The 18,568-nt window shown below is 40.4% G+C and overlaps 1 protein-coding gene across 5 annotated transcripts in view; it reads left to right on the top strand.

The window, feature by feature from the left end:
* The window catches only part of dock5 (dedicator of cytokinesis 5), a 39,269-nt gene that overhangs the window by 15,719 nt on the left and 4,982 nt on the right, over nt 1-18,568 (top strand). For 4 of the 5 annotated variants that reach the window (XM_085293705.1, XM_085293704.1, XM_085293706.1 and 1 more), the window contains 33 exons: nt 452-594; nt 751-876; nt 1,008-1,132; nt 2,536-2,634; nt 2,864-2,936; nt 3,060-3,163; nt 3,421-3,601; nt 3,947-4,044; nt 4,126-4,215; nt 5,489-5,589; nt 5,721-5,855; nt 5,949-6,060; nt 6,462-6,532; nt 6,761-6,867; nt 7,006-7,142; nt 9,132-9,227; nt 9,413-9,511; nt 9,816-9,986; nt 10,098-10,198; nt 11,378-11,436; nt 11,689-11,843; nt 11,996-12,081; nt 12,385-12,541; nt 12,688-12,728; nt 12,810-12,900; nt 13,045-13,167; nt 13,497-13,586; nt 14,111-14,215; nt 14,497-14,638; nt 15,681-15,762; nt 15,874-15,958; nt 16,131-16,217; nt 16,341-16,517. In XM_085293705.1, the coding sequence (XP_085149831.1) occupies nt 452-594; nt 751-876; nt 1,008-1,132; nt 2,536-2,634; nt 2,864-2,936; nt 3,060-3,163; nt 3,421-3,601; nt 3,947-4,044; nt 4,126-4,215; nt 5,489-5,589; nt 5,721-5,855; nt 5,949-6,060; nt 6,462-6,532; nt 6,761-6,867; nt 7,006-7,142; nt 9,132-9,227; nt 9,413-9,511; nt 9,816-9,986; nt 10,098-10,198; nt 11,378-11,436; nt 11,689-11,843; nt 11,996-12,081; nt 12,385-12,541; nt 12,688-12,728; nt 12,810-12,900; nt 13,045-13,167; nt 13,497-13,586; nt 14,111-14,215; nt 14,497-14,638; nt 15,681-15,762; nt 15,874-15,958; nt 16,131-16,217; nt 16,341-16,517 (3,649 nt within the window). Of the gene's footprint in view, nt 1-451; nt 595-750; nt 877-1,007; nt 1,133-2,535; nt 2,635-2,863; nt 2,937-3,059; nt 3,164-3,420; nt 3,602-3,946; nt 4,045-4,125; nt 4,216-5,488; nt 5,590-5,720; nt 5,856-5,948; nt 6,061-6,461; nt 6,533-6,760; nt 6,868-7,005; nt 7,143-9,131; nt 9,228-9,412; nt 9,512-9,815; nt 9,987-10,097; nt 10,199-11,377; nt 11,437-11,688; nt 11,844-11,995; nt 12,082-12,384; nt 12,542-12,687; nt 12,729-12,809; nt 12,901-13,044; nt 13,168-13,496; nt 13,587-14,110; nt 14,216-14,496; nt 14,639-15,680; nt 15,959-16,130; nt 16,218-16,340; nt 16,518-18,568 lie in introns of all 5 variants that reach the window. The other variant, XM_085293703.1, reaches the window with a different exon arrangement.

The following is an 18,568-nucleotide window of genomic DNA, read 5'->3' as shown; positions in this document are numbered from 1 at the left end:
ATTCCCTTCTGTGTAATTACAGCGTCGGCACTGTGTAATTCTGTTTTCTGATACAAAGATGTTTGGCTAACCTCGCTGAGTACTTCCATAGTAGTGTAACTGTAAACTAAAAATGTGGTCAAGGGCTTTAAAGTACTTTAAAGATCAAAACTGATCGATTCTTTTTTTGGAAATCTATAAAGAGATTTCAAATTTATACACATTGGTGTTTGTCTTATTAAAAGTTAGAGTAGTGCTAGTATTTTAAGCAGATTTTCTCTGCTGTAGTCACTCGAGCAGAGCAGCAGGGATCTGGGAGAGATGGTGCGTGTTGTCAAAAACTCCAGAAAGCCTCACAGTGCCTTCGCAGCTCTTCCGTCCATTTGTTTGTCACCTGTCAAAGATGCTGGCAGTTGATTCTTTTTTTTTTTTTTACTTTCATTGTATTGTCACCTCTATATTTCCTTCTTAGGATAGCTATGGAAACCTACATCCGTCAGAGGCAGCTCATCATGTCTCCGCGCATCCCTTCTCGAGTCATAGGAGAGAATGAGCCCCTCACAGCTGTCTTCAACAAAGTCATTGCCACGCGGGAGGTCAATCACAAAGGCCAGGGTAAAATGAAGTGCTCACAGACAGTGTGTTCCCCTGTGATTTTAGAGGGTTGCTCTAAATTGACCTTTTTTTTTGCTTTGAGGAAAATAATTGATGTGTGAGGGGTCTGCAAGGTGCAGTCTGCCTCATTGAATTTCTTTACATGTTTGCTGGCAGGGCTGTTTGTGACCATGAAGCTTCTCCCAGGGGACCTTGCCCAAGTCAGAAAGGACTACCCCCACTTTGTGGACCGCAGCACCGCTATCGTCAGGAAAATGGGCTTTCCAGAAATCATCCTCCCTGGTGAATTAAAGCCTTTGTTGATGGGCAGTTCTCACGACGGTCATGCTCATTTTAATTGCTCACGAAGCTGTGAGGGGCTTTTTTAAAATTTCTCAACACAACCTTCTGATCGTCTGTTATCCCTCATCCAGGAAACGTGAGGAATGATATTTATGTAACCTTGCTACAAGGAGAATTTGACCGTGGTAAAAAGAAGACCCCCAAAAATGTAGAGGTCATACTGAGTGTGCACGATGATGAAGGCAATCCCATGGAGGTAAAATAGACCAGTGAATGACATTTAAAAAAAATGTAATTTAATTTGATCTTAATGCAGCTTACTGAATGGCATCTTTATATAAGTCATATAATTGTGACAGTATACATGTGGTTGTGGACAGCCCTAAAGATAGAAAAGTGTTCTATTTCACTTATCAACAATCAGAAGTTCTGTTTTTTTTCTGTTTAGTAAACACTAGTCTATAAAAACTGGAAAGCACAGTTCACTTACTCAAGTTGCCCCATACCTCTCTGTTAGAGATTATTGATGAGATTCACCAATAAATATGCCCTATTGTGGATTTTGTAAAACATAATTTGGAGTTGAAGCTTGCTTTGTTGCTTCCAGCTATTTGCAGAATTCTTCCCATTGGTTTAATAAATACCTGCAGCTTTTTAAGATCCATATGAGTGTCTCCAGAATGAGACTTGTCTTTCCAATCCAATGATATCCATGATAACTTCATAACTAGCAGCAAAGTGTGGGACTGTTGGAATGAGAATCAACACCTTCAAAGTCTGAGGCCACTCAAAATAGGGTGGAGTGCTCACTCCTAGACCAGGATGAATTACTACCCCAAATGGAGGATTTGAGTCACTTGCTGTCTTGTTCAAAAGTGATGGGAGAGTGTAGCATGAGATTGACAAACAGATTGGCGCCACGTCCTCAGTGAAGCAGACATTGTAATAATCTGTTGTTAAAGCAAAGCAGACGACTTATTGGCCAATCTAAGTTGCTACCCTCACCTCTGGTCATGAGCTCTGGGTAGTGACTGAAAAAATTAGGTTGCAGATAAATGAGTTTGCTTCAAAGGGTAGCAGGGTTCTCCCTGAAGTGATAGGGTTAGAGTTCAGTCATTTGAGAGGGACTTGGAGTAGAACTGCTGCTCCTTGACATTGAAAGGAGCCAGTTGAGGTGGATTAGGCATCTGATTAGGATGCCTCTTGGAAACCAACTAGTTTCGGGCAAGTCCTAATAGGAGGAGGCCCCAGGGCAGAGCTAGGACTCAACAGAGAAATTATATCTCTCAGCTGGATTGGAAACAACTCTGTGTCCCTTGAGATGAGCTGGAAGAGGTGGCTTGGGTGAGGGAAGTTGGGGCTTCAACTATGACCCAAACTCAGATAAGCGGCAGTGGATGATGTGAAGGAGGGATCTACCAAATTATTCAAGCTAAATTGTTTCTTAAAATCCTTTGGTGGGAGACCATCCGTATTGCTGCATCATTATCTAACTGATAACTGACATTTTGTAACTCTGTATTGATTACATGTAGCAATTTATGTGCTTTGCTGTACTTTAACCAAAAAAGAAAAAAGTTAGAGACAATTGAAAACAGCAGAAAGAACATTGAAGATGTTCCTGTCATGTAAACTAATCTCTTCCTTTAATGTCTTTAGAAAGCCATATTCCCTGGAGCCGGTTATGATGGCATAACGGAGTACAAGTCTGTCATTTACTACCAGGTGAAGCAGCCTTGTTGGAATGAAACAGCGAAGGTAAGCTCACAGCAAGCACCCACATGAGCAGCTCTGTGCCGTCATGTTATCTAATGAGATTTCTTTTCAAAATGGATTTGCTGTGGCTCAATTTATACAATAATCTGTTGGGACTGCATTGGTTGAATGCGCTATATGTAAATCTCCCAACTGCATTTGTTCCATATGCATAATCCTGTATTAGCACATTTCCTAATTCCAGTACCTTTTTTTTCCTTGTCCTTGCAAGGTGACGATTCCCATTGAAGACGTGTGCCGCTGCCACTTGAGGGTGATGTTTAGACACAGATCCTCCCAGGACTGTGAGTGACTGTGCCTTATTTGTATGACAAACACCCACGTGTAATGCTGCCACCATGTTAAACACAGCTAGTGTGAGTGTTCTTGGATGAGTTCCCATCTTTATGCTCCTATGTGCCCTTCAGCTAGGGACAAGTCAGAGAAGCCCTTTGGCATGGCCTTCGTCCGGCTTATGAGAGGAGACGGAACCACGCTGAGAGATGGCAGACACGATCTTATCGTCTATAAGGTATTGTTGCGGAATGATGTATAGGACAGGATGCTTTTCACATATTTATGCTGTGTTAAAGGTAATTCATTGAGCTTTAAGATAAGCAAGAGAATGTTTATTGCTTTTATCTAATTATGCAAAAAGCCTGTCTTGAATAGCTGACAATGGGTAGATGGATTATTCATGAATCTCTCCAGAGTCAATAAATATGAAATTAGATTTCCATTGATCAGTGAAACCTCATGATTCATTCCCTAGTTTCTGACTTTTCCTAGGTTGACGTGAAAAAAGCAGAGGATGCTAAGGTTTATCTCACCTTGCCAGCAACCTGGGCGGAAGTGGAGGAGAAGGAGAAGCAAACGGGAAAGCCGTTCCACCATTCAGGAGTCATTCCTGTGACTAAGGACAGCTTCCAGCTTTCCACACTCACCTGCTCCACTAAACTCACTCAGAATGGTACCATCTGGCTCATCTCTTATTTTTTCTGCCACCCTTCCAGCCTGTCATAATGAAAAGATGTCCTGTCACAAGTGGTGTTTTAAGAAATGAAACAGCTTTGTTGATGGATAGCTAAGCATACTGTCATTTGACCTCCCTGCTGATGGCTTTGAAATTAATTAAAGTGATCCGTGTTGCCAATATTTTGCTGATGTGTTGATGCTGTCTGATGCATTTCTGATTCAATTAATGCTGAAATTTCTGCCTTTTAATGTGGATTACATTAAGTGATGTGGCAACAGAGGAGACGTTGCTCCTGCTGCTTTTTGTGTGTTCATTTGTTTTCTCCCCTTTCTCCTTTAGTGGATCTACTCGGCCTTTTGAACTGGAGGTCTAACACTGAGGATCTTGACCAGATTTTGCAAAGACTCATGGAGGTGGAAGGAAGCGAGATAGTTAAAGTATGCACAAAAATTATCTAGAGTGTTTTAGAACACTGTATTTAATGGCATTGTTGTAACAGGTTTTTGTTTAATCCACAGTTCCTCCAGGACACTCTCGATGCCCTGTTCAACATCATGATGGAAACCTCAGAAAAGGACACCTTTGACACTCCGGTGTTTAATGCCTTGGTTAGTCACAGGAGCTACAATTGCATATAGCCTAATATTAGGATTCTCATCAGTTTAAAAGCCCAAACACAATTAAAACACTCCATAATTGGGATCAACCCATTGCTTAATTGCAGGGGTGTGGAACAAACCTTTTCATAATCCCATCAGTATAAACAACAAATCAAATGTAAATGATTTAACCTGATTAGTGTCTTGCTGAGCTCTTCCTGTCAATGTCCTCTGGCTACCCAATGACAGGCACTGTTGTTGTTGCAGTGAACAAACTGTACAGTATATATGCCCATTTTCAGTCAGCTGATCAAAACACATCAAAGACAGCTGACAAAAAAAAAAAGTTTACATGCAACAGCAGCCAGTGTCAGTATGTGTTAAATCCTACTGTTGAGTTTCAGTTTGGGTTCTCTCAGGCTGAATCAGTTCACAGGGATGAAAATGAGTCATAATAATAAAACTGAACTGATTTCACAAGTTTAGAATTTTTTTTCCTTCCCAAATTTAAATTCATTCTGAAATTTACAAAAATTGTGCGAAAGTTGCTGCGATCACCAGCCTTGATGATAAATGCAGTTCCTGTGCCTGCTTCTTAAAAGCCACCCAGTGTTTTTGGCTTTTGAACACGTTTAATGCTCCAGTGTAGTCCATCAGAACTGCTTGTGAGATGATTGATCCCTACCCCCGCAAACACACACACACTTTCTTTTTTTTATGCCAAGGTTGGCAAGAACCCACTGTTTATTATTACTATGACTCCTGAAAGCAGCAATCTGACTTTCACACCCAGGCTGTGCGATGGTGACAGAGTAATCGGGGTTAAAACTTTCTTGTCTCTCTGTTTTCTTCCGTTTGTAACATAACTGAATCTGGCACTTCTCGTGCAAACAGCTAAGTGGAACGCTGTGAATGCCTTCTAGGACGCGCTGTATGAAAATGTGTGTTGTCATCTCTATATTTAAATCATATCATGCCTCCCTCTTGTCTGTGATGGCAGACTTTATGAAATATGGCCATTCATAGCAGCTTTGAGCGCATTTGCCTCTTGATGTTTTTCCGATTGTTTGAACTAATACTTTTTTACCAAAACCTGGCACTTCGTGTGAAGTAGTGACTGTGTGATGCTCTGTTTGCATTAGCGCCTACTTGATACAGCCTTTCTATAACGTTAGAGGAGTGAACAACTTTTCATTTACATAAAATGATAACCTTTATGAACTGTTTTAATCTGCACAGACTTTAGTTTTATTTCCTCCTTGTTCCTTTTGCTTTTATCCAGGTATTTATAATTACTCTTATTGGCGACATCAAATTCCAGCACTTTAACCCCGTCTTGGAAACCTACATCAACAAGCACTTCAGCGCCACCTTGGCTTACGTGTGAGTCCCCGTTCTATATTTATACTTTTAATAGCTTGTGCTGTTTATTCTTAATTCTTTCAGCTCTTCTTCTCCTCCCACACCATAATTACCCCCTTAGACCTTAATGTCTAACTGATTCACTTTCTCAGGAAGCTAACCGGGGTGCTTAACTACTATGTGGGCCATGCTGAAGAGCCTGGCCTGACTGAGAGACTCTATGCTGCACTCAAAGCTCTCAAGTACCTGTTCAGGTTTATTGTACAGTCCCGAGTCCTCTATCTCAGGTGTGAGAAGCACTGCAACACAAGAATCCACTCAGCATTTCCATCATTCGGAGGGTGACTTCTTGTGTTTTAATGGTGGTGTTTTTACTGCAGGTTCTATGGGAACAGCGAGGACGGAGACGCTTTCTTCAACTCCATCCGCACCCTCTTCCTCTCTTTCAACTCTCTCATGGACAGACCGCTGGATGAGGGAGTAAAGATAAAGGTACATTGAAGGTGTTTGTGTGTTTAGGAACTAAATATATCATGTGGAAGCATTTTATAATTGTATTTATTTATTTATTTTTAACCAAAAAGCCATTTGTCTAGCTTTACAATGGAACTAAAATGCAGCTGGTCAGACTTTATGAAGATATTATTTTGGTTTTTGGTCTCTGTTTTTCTGCTGCTGCTGTTCAATAACTGCAGCAATCCAGCTGTGAAAAATGTGTTACACTGTTGTACACAAGTTATGGAGGAAGCTGTACAAATTAACTGCAAAATAATGTGAGCTCTTTGCTGGCGGGCTCGATGAGGTGAGGAACAAGCTCAGTTAAAAAGCTTGTTTGACTAGAGAATAAAAATCGTCTTCAGCCTGATGAGACCTGATTCTTTTCTTTTTTTCAGGGGGCTATATTGAAATACCTCCCCAGCATCATTAATGACATCCAGACTGTGTTTGATCCTGTGGAGCTCAGGTAACTCTCCAGAGAGTTTGCACAGCGGGAAATGATAATTGCCTGTCTACGTGCAAATTGTCATATTTACTTCTGAGCAAAGGAGGCGTTTTTCCTCAATTCTTGCCGCAGTAAAATCAACCCGTCGTGTGTGCGGCTCATTAGTCCTCTGTGACTATAATTACTGGATGTGAAATGTGAATAGCATTAAAATTGTCACAGCTGCTCTTTTGCCTCTTTTTCTTTCAGCGTTCTCCTCGCGAAGTTCATCGAGAGCATTCCCGACTCTCAGCTCGTGCGTCAGAAGCTTGGTTGCATGTGTAAAATGGTGGAGAGTGACCTTTTCAGGCAGCCAGGTAGGAGTCCTTGAGGCTCAAAAAAAAAAGCCTGTGATGACATTTCGTACGAGATGAAAGAGGAAAAACAACTTTTACACTTGCGTACAAGTTTATTAGGTTAGATCCATTAACGGGAAATGTGCCGTGTTCCCTCAGAGTGTCGAGATGTGCTTCTGCCGCTTGTTACCGATCAGCTGAGTGGGCAGCTGGACGACCACTCGACTAAACCAGACTACGAGGCCTGCGTCCAGCTGCTCAGCACAGTGCTGGACAACCTGGACCGCAAAGACGTGGTGAGGCAATTACTGGTTCACGTCCAAATTACCGTAGGAATTATCTCGTCAGAAATGAGGTGGTCGATACGAGCTGCCAAAATTCAATTTATCCACAGAGAGCGTAAAGAGCTTAGGTATCCATGGGGATCACAAAGAAAAACTGCTACTCTTTACCATCACAAGGAGCCAGTTGGATTGAATTGAGCCTATTTTTAGATTTTATCTTAGTACTTTTAACTGGAGAAAAAAGCCTTAGGCAGACCCATAGCATGCTGGAGGGATTATAGATCTCATCTAACCTGGAGGAGTCTGCGATCCTCTGGAGAAGCTGGAGGATGTAGTTAAGGATAGGAATGTCTTGGCTGCTCTGCTTACCCTGCTGCCACTGTTGTGCTTATCCAAGATAAGCTGTTCAAAATGGATGGATGGATGGTTAAGTGGAACATCTAGTTATCCCAGTTTGACTTTTACTTGCCTAGGTTTTGAAATATTGCTCTCTAGTGACTTTTCCTCTCTCCCCCCCCACCCTATTATACCGGAGATGAATGGAATTGCCTTCTTTGATGCTCCAGTGAGAAGAAAAATGGCAGTCACATCACTTCCCACATAGGTTGTCTGGATAATCCACAAACCTACATTTACTAGTGTGAAGCCTACCTTCTAACGTTGATAAATATGAAAAATACACATTAAATTATTTCATCCTTTTATTTTATACCTAAAGAAAAACAGCAGACCACAACAGACCAGCGACCTGCCCATATTCACGAATTCCAAAAATAGAGCTATGTCAAAGGATGATTCAGCACAAGCATGACAGAGTAATAAAGTAGAAAGCAATAAATTCAACAAATCCCACTGCAGTATCTTTTTACTGTTTAGATGAGAGAGCAGGCTTCGTGTGTAGCTTGGTGATATGCAAACTGCTGCTGAGTTTACACTCAGCTTTGTGGTCAAAAATGTAGCCAAGCTGACAACGTGGTGTCAGTAAATTTAGAGCTGAATCCATTAAAACGCTAAAAACCTTAGAGCTGGCAGTCTCTTATAGGTTGTACACATTTGTTTGTATTTTTGAATTGTTTCTAAGTTTTCTTTCCATTGCCAGAAAGCATAAATTAATCCTGATTAATTTAGTTTGCAACTGAATGTGGTCAATTTCATGCAATCTGGTAAAAATCACAAATCTGGAGCCTTCTGCATGTACACAAAATGTACAATAACTATTCATATTCATAATCCAGCCAGAACCACGTGGATTTGTAACAGGATTTCAGACATTCCCCCACAAACAGGGACATAATTGCTGCAGGACAGCAATTCAACTGCAAAATGACGTAGCCTCTCTTATATAAAGGATTATAACCAGAATACAACCCGATGGCAACCAGTTGAGTTGAGTTCCAACTCTGAACTCATTGGAACAGAATGACTGTGATTAGCTGGAACGTGCGGCAGCAGTCTGCTATTATTTACAAGCCTTCGCCAGTTTGTCTGAGAGTGATTGCAGTCAGCACGAATCAGGCCGTGATGGTTTAGAGACGGATTCCACCAGGAAACCAGAGGTCACACAGAGGTTGAGGTTGTTGCACTCTCAACCACCTGAGGAGCAGTTAGTTGCCACAACTACTTGTTAGTCAGAAATGGGGGGGGTGGACGACCACAATTTTTCTCTTGAATTTTTACTCTAATATGACTAAAATCCAGACATGACAGTTTCTGATACAGAAATGCTTGACAACTGGAATTAGTGAATCAATCCACTAATTGATTGAGTTATTATATTTTATGTGTGTATGTGCGCGTGTGTGTCTATTTTAAAATTAAATACTGTGGACACCGCAAAGGGAATTTCATTCATCTCCACGGGGACAAATACTGTCAAAGCTGAGTATTTCAAAAATAATGAAAGCGCCCCTGTTAACAGTTTAACAAAAAGGGATTCTGTCAGTCTGTGACAGCACGTCTACGTCGCTGGTAACGGTGCCTGAAGCTGTTCTGTCTGCGCAGGGTCCAACCAGGGGGCATGTTCAGCTGATAATGGAGAGGCTTCTTCGCAGGGTTAATCGCACTGTCATCAGCATGGACCGATCATCTCCTCTCATTGTAAGACACACTCATATTACAGCTGAAATGTGTCCTTGACAACCACATTGTCAGCATTGGTTTTAATATTAATGGCACTGACATGAACAATGGCTATATATATAGCTGAATATGTAAAATATGTGCTGAAAGTGTCTTTTTTTTTTTTACTTTAAAGATATTTGACTGTCTCTCTCTTGTGGCAGGGTCACTATCTCGCCTGCATGACGGCGATCCTCAAACAAATGGACGACATGCATTACTCCCACTACATCAGCACCTTCAAGACGAGACAGGATATCATTGTAAGTGTCTTGGTTCCTCCCCTCTTGGCTACAGCTTGTCCTGAAGCATCTCATCAATAATGGGCTTTAAACCACCCAGGCCACTTACTGCTCCTTAAGAGAATATTGATTCTAGACATTTCATGCAGTGGATTAAGCACGCATGATGAGGATGTCCGTGGGCCTTAATTAAGCCGTGGGACCATTATGCCTGACTGACGTGTAGTTGCAGTGCTGTGAATTTTTGGCAGGTTTTATTATATTTCTTTAAAGGGCTGGAGAGTAAACCCATGCAGTAATGATTTTATTGTACTTTTGACCCAAGGACTTCCTCATGGAGACATTCATCATGTTTAAAGACCTCATGGGAAATGTCTTCCCCGCTGACTGGATGGTCATGAACCTGGTGCAGATGGGAGTCTTCCTCAGGGCCATTAACCTGTACTCAGACGTCCTTAACAAGTTTTTCCTGGACAAGGCGCATTTTGAACTCCAGGTTAGTCTCGTCCTCCTCCTGCTTCAGTAGAGGTTACATTCTTTATTAAACACAAACTCGAAATCGGTTAATTATGGTATTAATATTTGAAAACCCTGCTTCCCCTCGCAGCTGTGGAATAACTACTTTCATTTGACCGTGGCGTTTCTCACTCACAAGACGCTGCAGCTGGAGTCCTTCTCTCAAGAAAAACGAAACAAGATACTGAACAAGTGAGACCATTTACTATTCATCAGACAGGTTATTAAAGATAACAAACAGATTGTGCGTTGTGTAGAATGTAAACAAAAATAGAGTGCGTTTTATAATTGGCTAAATATGGAAGAAAAGCATATTAAATGCTGAAGAATAAATGTGTTTTCATTTTTATTTTTAATACACAATACAAGAAAAAAAAGACTGGCATCACTTTTGTTTTGAAAAGTCCTTATTTTTGAAAGCACATTTGTTTTCTTCTAATGTAACCTGAAATTGATTGGAAATCTTGTAAATGGCAAATAATGATTAATGGAATAATTCATCATAAATCATTTATGAATTTTTTAATGGAGTATCTACAAAGGCATACATTGGGCCTCGTTAGCAACCATTACTTCTGTTCTCCTGTGGCACATTGTGCTACCGAACTCAAGTTCATCACATTAAAAGACTGATTAATCATTTGAAAACCCCATTCCTATTATGTCCGCTGTTGCATTGATTAAAGAAGTGGTAAATTTGGTTAGTGGAGCGGGTGGAGAATCAGGCTCTGCGGGTCAAATTATAGTGTTAAAATGGACCAAAAAAATTGAAATCTAATGTTCTTCTCAAGTTCTAAGAAATAAAGGGTATCCTGGTAATTCAACAGTATGTACCACTCCATTTAAACAAACTGGTTTTAGTGGGAAGACAGAGTACCTACAGGAGTTTGACAGATACCTCACAGGTCCTTATCTGCCAGCTTCTCAAACTAAAAGAACAAGAGAGTTTTTGATTCAATTTTATTGATATAGCGCAAATAATAGCAACAGTGGCCTAAAGGTGCTTTACATTGTACAGACCATACAGTAATACAGACCCAGCAATCAGATGGCCCTTTATGATCTACCGAATCCAAACTGGAAGCTGAAGAGGTGGCTGAAAGCTGAAGGCTCTGCCTCCCATTTTACTTTTAAATACTCTAGCAAGCAAGTGAGCTGCTCTATATGGGTGATATGGTACTACGAGGTAGGATGTGGTCTGATAATTATTTGTTCTATTTTTTGTTTTCCTTTCTGCAGTTAAATATAAGATTTAAATCATATGCAAATGACTGCATTTTGTCATCATTTCCCATTTGCACACCTCTTATGCCACTTTTGTTGTGGTTGTAGAGCATATTTTAACAACGCTTTGATTGAATTTTGCTGCAGATACGGAGACATGAGGAAGACTATTGGATTTAAGATCAGAGATATGTGGTATAATCTCGGTGAGTGTGCTGGACCATCTGGTAATGCTTCTGTTATCACAGAGTTTGTGGAACTGTGTATTCATTCCCTGCAAGTAATGCAAGGGGAATAACAAGACAATATTTTTTTATTGTCCGGCTTCATATTTTGTTGTTGTTTTGTTTGCCACATTATTAGATTTGTCCTCTCTTTGTTGAGAATGAAGATGTGGTTTATTGCCTCCTCAAATAACACTATGATGTTTCTGTGTGATAATGTTCGTTGTCCCTCAGGCCCCCACAAAATGAAGTTCATCCCAGCTATGGTCGGACCCATTCTGGAGGTCACATTAGTGCCTGAGCCCGAACTGAGGAAAGCCACCATCCCAATCTTCTTTGATATGATGCAGTGCGAGCACAACTTCAGCCCTGGACACACGTTTGAAACGGTGAAAATCTGCCTCAGAAGTTCGCCACTTTGGTGGTTTTTGTTTGAATTCTGCGAAAGCTGCTCCTGGCTAAATATGACATTTGTGATGCTTGTGTGATGGTGGCCTTGGTTACTTTATTTATTTTTTAAATTTTCTTTTCATCTTTGCAGTTTGAAAATGAATTGATAACAAAATTGGATCAAGAGGTGGAGGGAGGCCGAGGGGATGAGCAGTACAAAGTCCTGCTGGAGAAAACGTAAGCCAGAGGAGCAGATCAAACAGCAAAGATTTCTTTTACCCGAATCTGTTTAAGGAGTACACCGCACTGATGAAAAGCACTGATTCTTTCTCAAAAAGGGATTCGCATAGGATTGCTTCAAAAAATAATACAAAGGCCTTTCTGATTGTATTTTGATTCGGCTCTCAAGGAGCCAGAAGAGCGAGGTAGTCTGTTAGAATTGTAAGCAAGTCGGGCTTTAGCAAAGTGATGAACTAGAAATTTACCTTTACAATTGAAGAGTGGTCTATAAATGACTTTTGTTTTGTTGGGTATGTGTAGATTATTGGAGCACTGCAGACGCCACAGATACCTGTCCCAGTCAGGAGAAGAGCTGGCTCTGCTGCTGAGCAGCCTGCTGGAGAATCTACTGGCGTACCGCACCATCACACACGATGAGAGCCCCGAGCACCGCATGAGCTGCACCGTCAATGTGCTGGTATGCCCTCTGCCTATATTAACCAAAGGTGTAATGCTATTTGCAATATAAAGCAATCACCTATGCAAATAGCTTGAAAGAAAATGTTTAAAGAAAAAGCATCAAATTTTCCCTCTTTTTTTTTTTTTTTTTTTCCCTTCCTGCAGAATTTCTACAAAGAGAAGAAGAGGGAGGACATTTACATTAGGTGTGTCAGATTGAGACGTAAAGCCTATTGGTTTGCAGGCTAATGGGCGAGCTGTGTCTAACCGCTGTGCTCTTGTAACAGGTACTTGTACAAGCTGCGAGATTTGCACCTGGACTGTGAGAACTACACAGAGGCAGCCTATACTCTGCTGCTGCATGCCGAATTACTGGAGGTCTCTGACACATCAAAGCCTTTTTTTTTTTTTTTTTTTTGACAGAGAGATCTTTTTTTTAAAGTCTGAGCTGTTTAATCTTTTTCAAGTGTGCTTCTAAATGGTGAACTGAATGCTTATTTATGGTTATTTGCTTTAACGCAGTGGTCCGACAAACCTTGCGCAGCTCATCTGATACCTCGGGGAGACGGGGAGCATGTGTGGACCCAGCAGGAGCTGAAAGAGAGGCTCTTCCAGGATATTATATGTTACTTGGACAAGGGCAAGGTGATTATTAGCTGCTCTACATGTGAGCTGTTGTCTTAGCATGAGGCTTAAACCACTCCAGAGAATATCTGTTCTGTAAGTCAACATTGGCAAACTTCTCAGGAAGTTGCAAAAGCAACAAAAACACAGACCCAGCCACAAGACTCTTGAGTTGTGACAGCGTTTAGGCTTCTCAGTAGTTAGCGCATGAAGCATCAACTGTTATCCCCCGAAGCTGTGAGGTAGGGGTTTTTACCGAGAACAGCAGGGGGAACCAGATGGCGAAGTATACCTTGTGTTATGTTTACAGTAGTCCCTCTTATGACCGAGTGGTGCATGTGTCTTCTCAGATGTGGGAAAAGGCCATTGAGCTGGGCAAACAGCTGGCCAAGATGCACGAGAGCCACATGTTTGACTTCATGGAGCTGAGCCAGCTACTGGTAAGAAGAGATGCTTTAGAATTGAGTACTGCAAATAAAGCACTGTGATTACTGAAACCTCAGAGAAAGTCACCTTCATAAACAGATAGGGAAAACAACTGATATAAAGTGCAGACTCTCATTGTTTATGGCCTCATTAATACTAATTTAAATGAGCGTGATGACAAGAATTATGTGCCAGCTCGTTCGAGGCTGCAGCCGGTTCTCTGGGAAGGAGAGAAGAGAGTGTGTGCGGTAACCTTTTGCTGAGCTCATTTTCACTCCGACAGCGTCTGCTGATAGTGTGGAGTTTAATTTGATTATGTGCAGTCTAGTTATAAAGTCTCTCAGCGTTAGTCATTTTGTATATTTGTGCTTCAGAAGTCTTTTCTTGAAATTAGGTAAAAGATAATGAAAGTTTTGTTGCAGTGATTTCTTTTTTTGAATACTGTTATAAATGGTTTTATTTTTGTAACTGCTGTTAGTTTAATTTCAAAATACTGTCTTTGAACTGTATTTACAATCTTGTTTGGCTTGTGTTACAGAAAAAGCAAGCTGAGTTCTATGAGAAAATAATGCATGCGATGCGGCCGCAGCCCGAGTATTTTGCTGTTGGATATTATGGCCTTGGATTCCCGTCCTTCCTCAGGGTAAGAAAATGAACACCTATCTCAATAAATAGAGGCTTAGGAAAAACCCTTATGTACCCGTTGCTTATGCAGTGAGCTGGCTTTTTGAAAAATGTCTCGGGGCAATGTGCAATAATGCCGATAAAGGTTATTAGCTTTCTGATGACACGAGCGAATGTCAGCACAAATACAGCATCACACATGCACACCTCTCGTATATCATGGAAAATGAGGTTGATCATAATTCTTGCTGCTTATTGACTTTCATTTGATGTGTTACACAATTACACTTTCTGCTGCAGAATAAAATGTTCATCTACAGAGGCAAAGAGTATGAGTGGCTCGAGGACTTCAGCTTAAAGCTGCTCTCTCGGTTTCCAAATGCCGTGCGGATGACCAGCACAGCACCCCCCGAAGAAAACATTAGCAACTCCCCAGGACAGTGTATCCTTTAATGATAAGAAAATGCTTTTAAATCATATGTCAGCATTTTTGGACATGGAGTATTGTGACCCACCCCTTATTTCTTCATATTTTGCTTCCAAGAAGCCAGACTTGCTTGTGATTTTCTTTTTCTCTTTTCTTTTCCTTTCTTTTATGTGGTCTTCAGCCATAGTTCTGCAGGCCTTATAGATGTCTTTCAAAGTTTTTTCTTTGGAAATTGGCTGCTTTTTCACCCATTACAGTCCAGTTCTTGTATCTGACCCTTTTCAGAGGAATGCTAGTTAAGCTACTTAACCTATGAATTATTTAGGCATAAAAAAAATGCCACCTAACTCATGAACCATTATTGCGGGGCTTGATTTCAGCCCTTGGTTGTGAGGATCTAGTTAACATTGATGAAATTATGAATGCAGAAAAGTTTCATCAGAACAGGAACGGCATCATTTTTTAGCATGGAAATGATCTAAAATAAACTATCAATTAAGTAAGTGCAAAAATCTTCATAGATTGGCCTCCTCAGAGTCCCAGCCTCAATATCCCAATATTAGTGAAGCAGTGTGGGATCGTTTTGACAGAGAACAAAAGGCAGTAAAATCCAAAGAAAAGGAGAACTATTTTACTATTTTACGAAAGCTTGTCTAAGAGAGTGAATGTGCAAACAATTTTTTGCCTCACTGTATCTATTCTGTATTTCTGTAACAAAAAACCCCAACCCCCCAAAAGATCAAAGCAGGTCTAGCTGAAGATTCACAGACCAATGCAGATGTAAGAACCATTGTGTATGTCTGATACCTTCATTAAAGCTTTAGCTTTAGCTTTGGTCCATGGCTAGTTAGCACATATTAGCATGCTAAGAGAGTATGTTAGCACCAGCACTGTGAGAGTTCTTTTCTTACCTCAGGAGTACAATTTTAAAAAATAAGAAGGCACTTGCTTTTATTTGCCAATTAAGGAAACTCTTAAAACCATACTGAGTTTGACTTGTGTTTGTTGTCTCTGCTTTTTCATATTGTCCCTCGTCTTATCCTTAGCTGAACTTCAGACATCCAGTGCTTTACTGTCAAGCCTGTTCTCACTTTGCCGAAGCAGTTTAAAGACAAGGGGGTTCCAGAGCAGATATTAAAGTGCGTAACAGAACACTTAAAGGCTGATTTATTTTCCCGTGGCTATCCTGGGATTTATGGTTCCCTGGGCAAAGCGCTAACTCAATGGTGTCCTTCCCTGTTCTTTTCCAGCTATTACAGAACCAATGAAGTGGACCAATTCCAGTATTCCAGGCCCTTCAGGAAAGGTGAAAAGGACCCAGACAATGAATTTGCGGTTAGGACTTTTTAAATTTACTTTAAAGCAATGACTCATATGTAAGCATACACTCATAAATTAAAAGAAGGCAGAAAAAAACCCTGTGTAGGCACATGCCGCACCTCAAAGATTGATGAAGACATGAAAACGTCAGCCTTTATATTTTATTGTTATTTATTCTGCCCTATAGACCATGTGGATCGAGAGAACAACATACATTACAGCCTATCACTTCCCAGGGATTCTCAAATGGTTTGAAGTCAAATCTGTCTCAATGGTAAGAACACTGGACTAAGCCTTGATGCTCACACTCTGTGTTTTCTTACGTCGCATCGTTTGGTTCACTAAAATCTGTCCTAAAATACACTTTATTTTTAATGTGTGTCTTTTTAATGTGCAGGAGGAAATCAGTCCTTTGAAAAACGCCGTAGAAACCATGGAGAAAACCAACGAAAAGCTGAGTAACCTTGTGCAACAGCAAGCATGTGATCGCTCACTGTCCGTCAACCCACTGTCCATGATGCTCAATGGCATAGTTGACCCCGCAGTCATGGGTGGCTTCTCCAACTATGAAAAGGTCATTTAAAAAAAAAAAACTAATATGACATTTTCTCTTCAGATTGCTTTTTTTTTTTTTTTAACAGACAAATAATTTAAAAGGGATTTTTTTTGTAATTGGGTCATGTTATTAGGCTGGAAGCTTTGTGGAAGTTCTCAAAGCAAACAAAAATGGTTTCTGGACAACAAGCAGATTAAAAAAAAAATCTCACGCTTCACAGTGAAATGCTGATTCCCGACAAAGACGTCCTCAACACACATTCACTCATTTTTGTTTCAATTATACCAGTGTGTATAGGGATAGTAACTTTTGGCATGGATTTCAAAGAACAGCTCGTGCACAGAGATGGGCAGTAACGCATTACTTGTAACGCGTTACTGTAATCTGATTACTTTTTTCAAGTAACGAGTAAAGTAAGGGATTACTATTGCAAAAACGGTAATTAGATTACCGTTACTTTCCCGTAGGAACGCTGCGTTACTGCGTTACTAAAACTGTGATTTTTTGCGAGAATGTCTCACGACAGTGACGTAAGCGAGTGCGCCGTTAGTGACAACAGCTGTGTGCAGATCAACAATGGATCACATATCGATTGTGGGAGAGAGTATGAGCGTGCAGCGTTTAAAGCGTGGAAGTACTGACCTTACTTTGAGTTTGATTCCATAAAAAGTGACAAAAACATTAGCGTCCATCGTGCGTGGGAAGAAAACTTCTTTTTACAGCGAAAAAAACCCCTAAACTTCCAAGCAAGCATCGAGTGCGCAACGACGTAATGGGAAGCTCACAGAGAAACTCGCGGATTCTTCAACTGACCTCCGCCTACCACACTCCCGCTTTACAGGTGAAAATAGAGCAAAAGGACCGCTAGTCTTTGACTTTATTTATTTTCTGCTGTGTTTTACTTGCATCTATTTGAAAGAGTGAGTGTAAACACACAAAAATTATTTTATGTGCTGGAATGTGCAGAAAATAGGTTTAAATATTAAACAAATTTCTTCCAGTCAGAGAATGTTGCATGTAATTAAATTTTTGTTTGATGCATAAAGTTAAAAGATTAAAACTGATAAAACAAGTTAAAAAAGAGAGACTTTTCCATTTGATTACATTTTGTATGATGGATTATGTAGAAAAAGTAGAATTGGGCTGAAAGATCTATCGCTTTATCACCTCTTCAGGTTGTAAATTGTGATTTTAAAAAGTAACTAAGTAACTAAGTAATTAATTACTTTTGAAAATAAGTAATCAGTAAAGTAACGGGATTACTTTTTTGGGGAAGTAATCAGTAATTAGTTACTGATTACTTTTTTCAAGTAACTTGACCAACACTGCTCGTGCAGTACTGTGAATGCAGTTATACGGTCATTAACTAAAGTAACGGACAGATTCAAACTCTAATCTGATGATTGAATTAAAGGAACAGCAGTGCTCATGGAGCACACAGAGATCACAGAGAACATACTGTCCTCTGAGAAAACATGGATTTTGATGCATTTCACCTTGTTACAATACTTCTCATTGTTAGGCTCATCTCTGCACGAAAGGGTAATTATTTCTGTGTGTTTTTGAGCATTCCTGATATCACATCATCAAATGAGAAGTCAGTAGATGGAAATAAGCTTTGTCATTGTGGCTTTAGTCGCATAAGAACTCTTGAAGATTTTCACCATGGGAACAAACAAAGAACAACAAAGTCATCCGTGACCCAGATGACAGCGAACAGAACTTCATACCAAAAATGATCTTTTGAATTCACCTGCGTTTTTTGTATTTCTGGTGTAGGTGGTGGTGTAGAAATACTGCATATGGACATGTGGACATGCCAAGTGTTTGGCAGGCTGTATGAATTGATCATTTACTGCGACAACAGCAATGTAAATTGTACAAATGGGAAAAAAGGCTCCTTTTTTTCTTTTTCAAATTGAATATGTACAGTGCACACTAGAAGCCACCCTTTACATCTATTAAACTATAGTAGAACAGTGTCTCACTGCTTCTCCTTGCAGACTGCATTGTTTGCTGAATTGGTTTCATGTCGCTTGCACAGCTCTTAACTTTTTTTTTGAGCCAGA

This window comes from Mchenga conophoros, linkage group LG12 (assembly GCF_057382185.1).
Source record: "Mchenga conophoros isolate Kocher_MC1m ecotype Shallow Benthic linkage group LG12, M_conophoros_male_GT1.1, whole genome shotgun sequence".
NCBI lineage: Eukaryota > Metazoa > Chordata > Actinopteri > Cichliformes > Cichlidae > Mchenga > Mchenga conophoros.
This window is presented reverse-complemented; position numbering and strand designations above follow the sequence as displayed.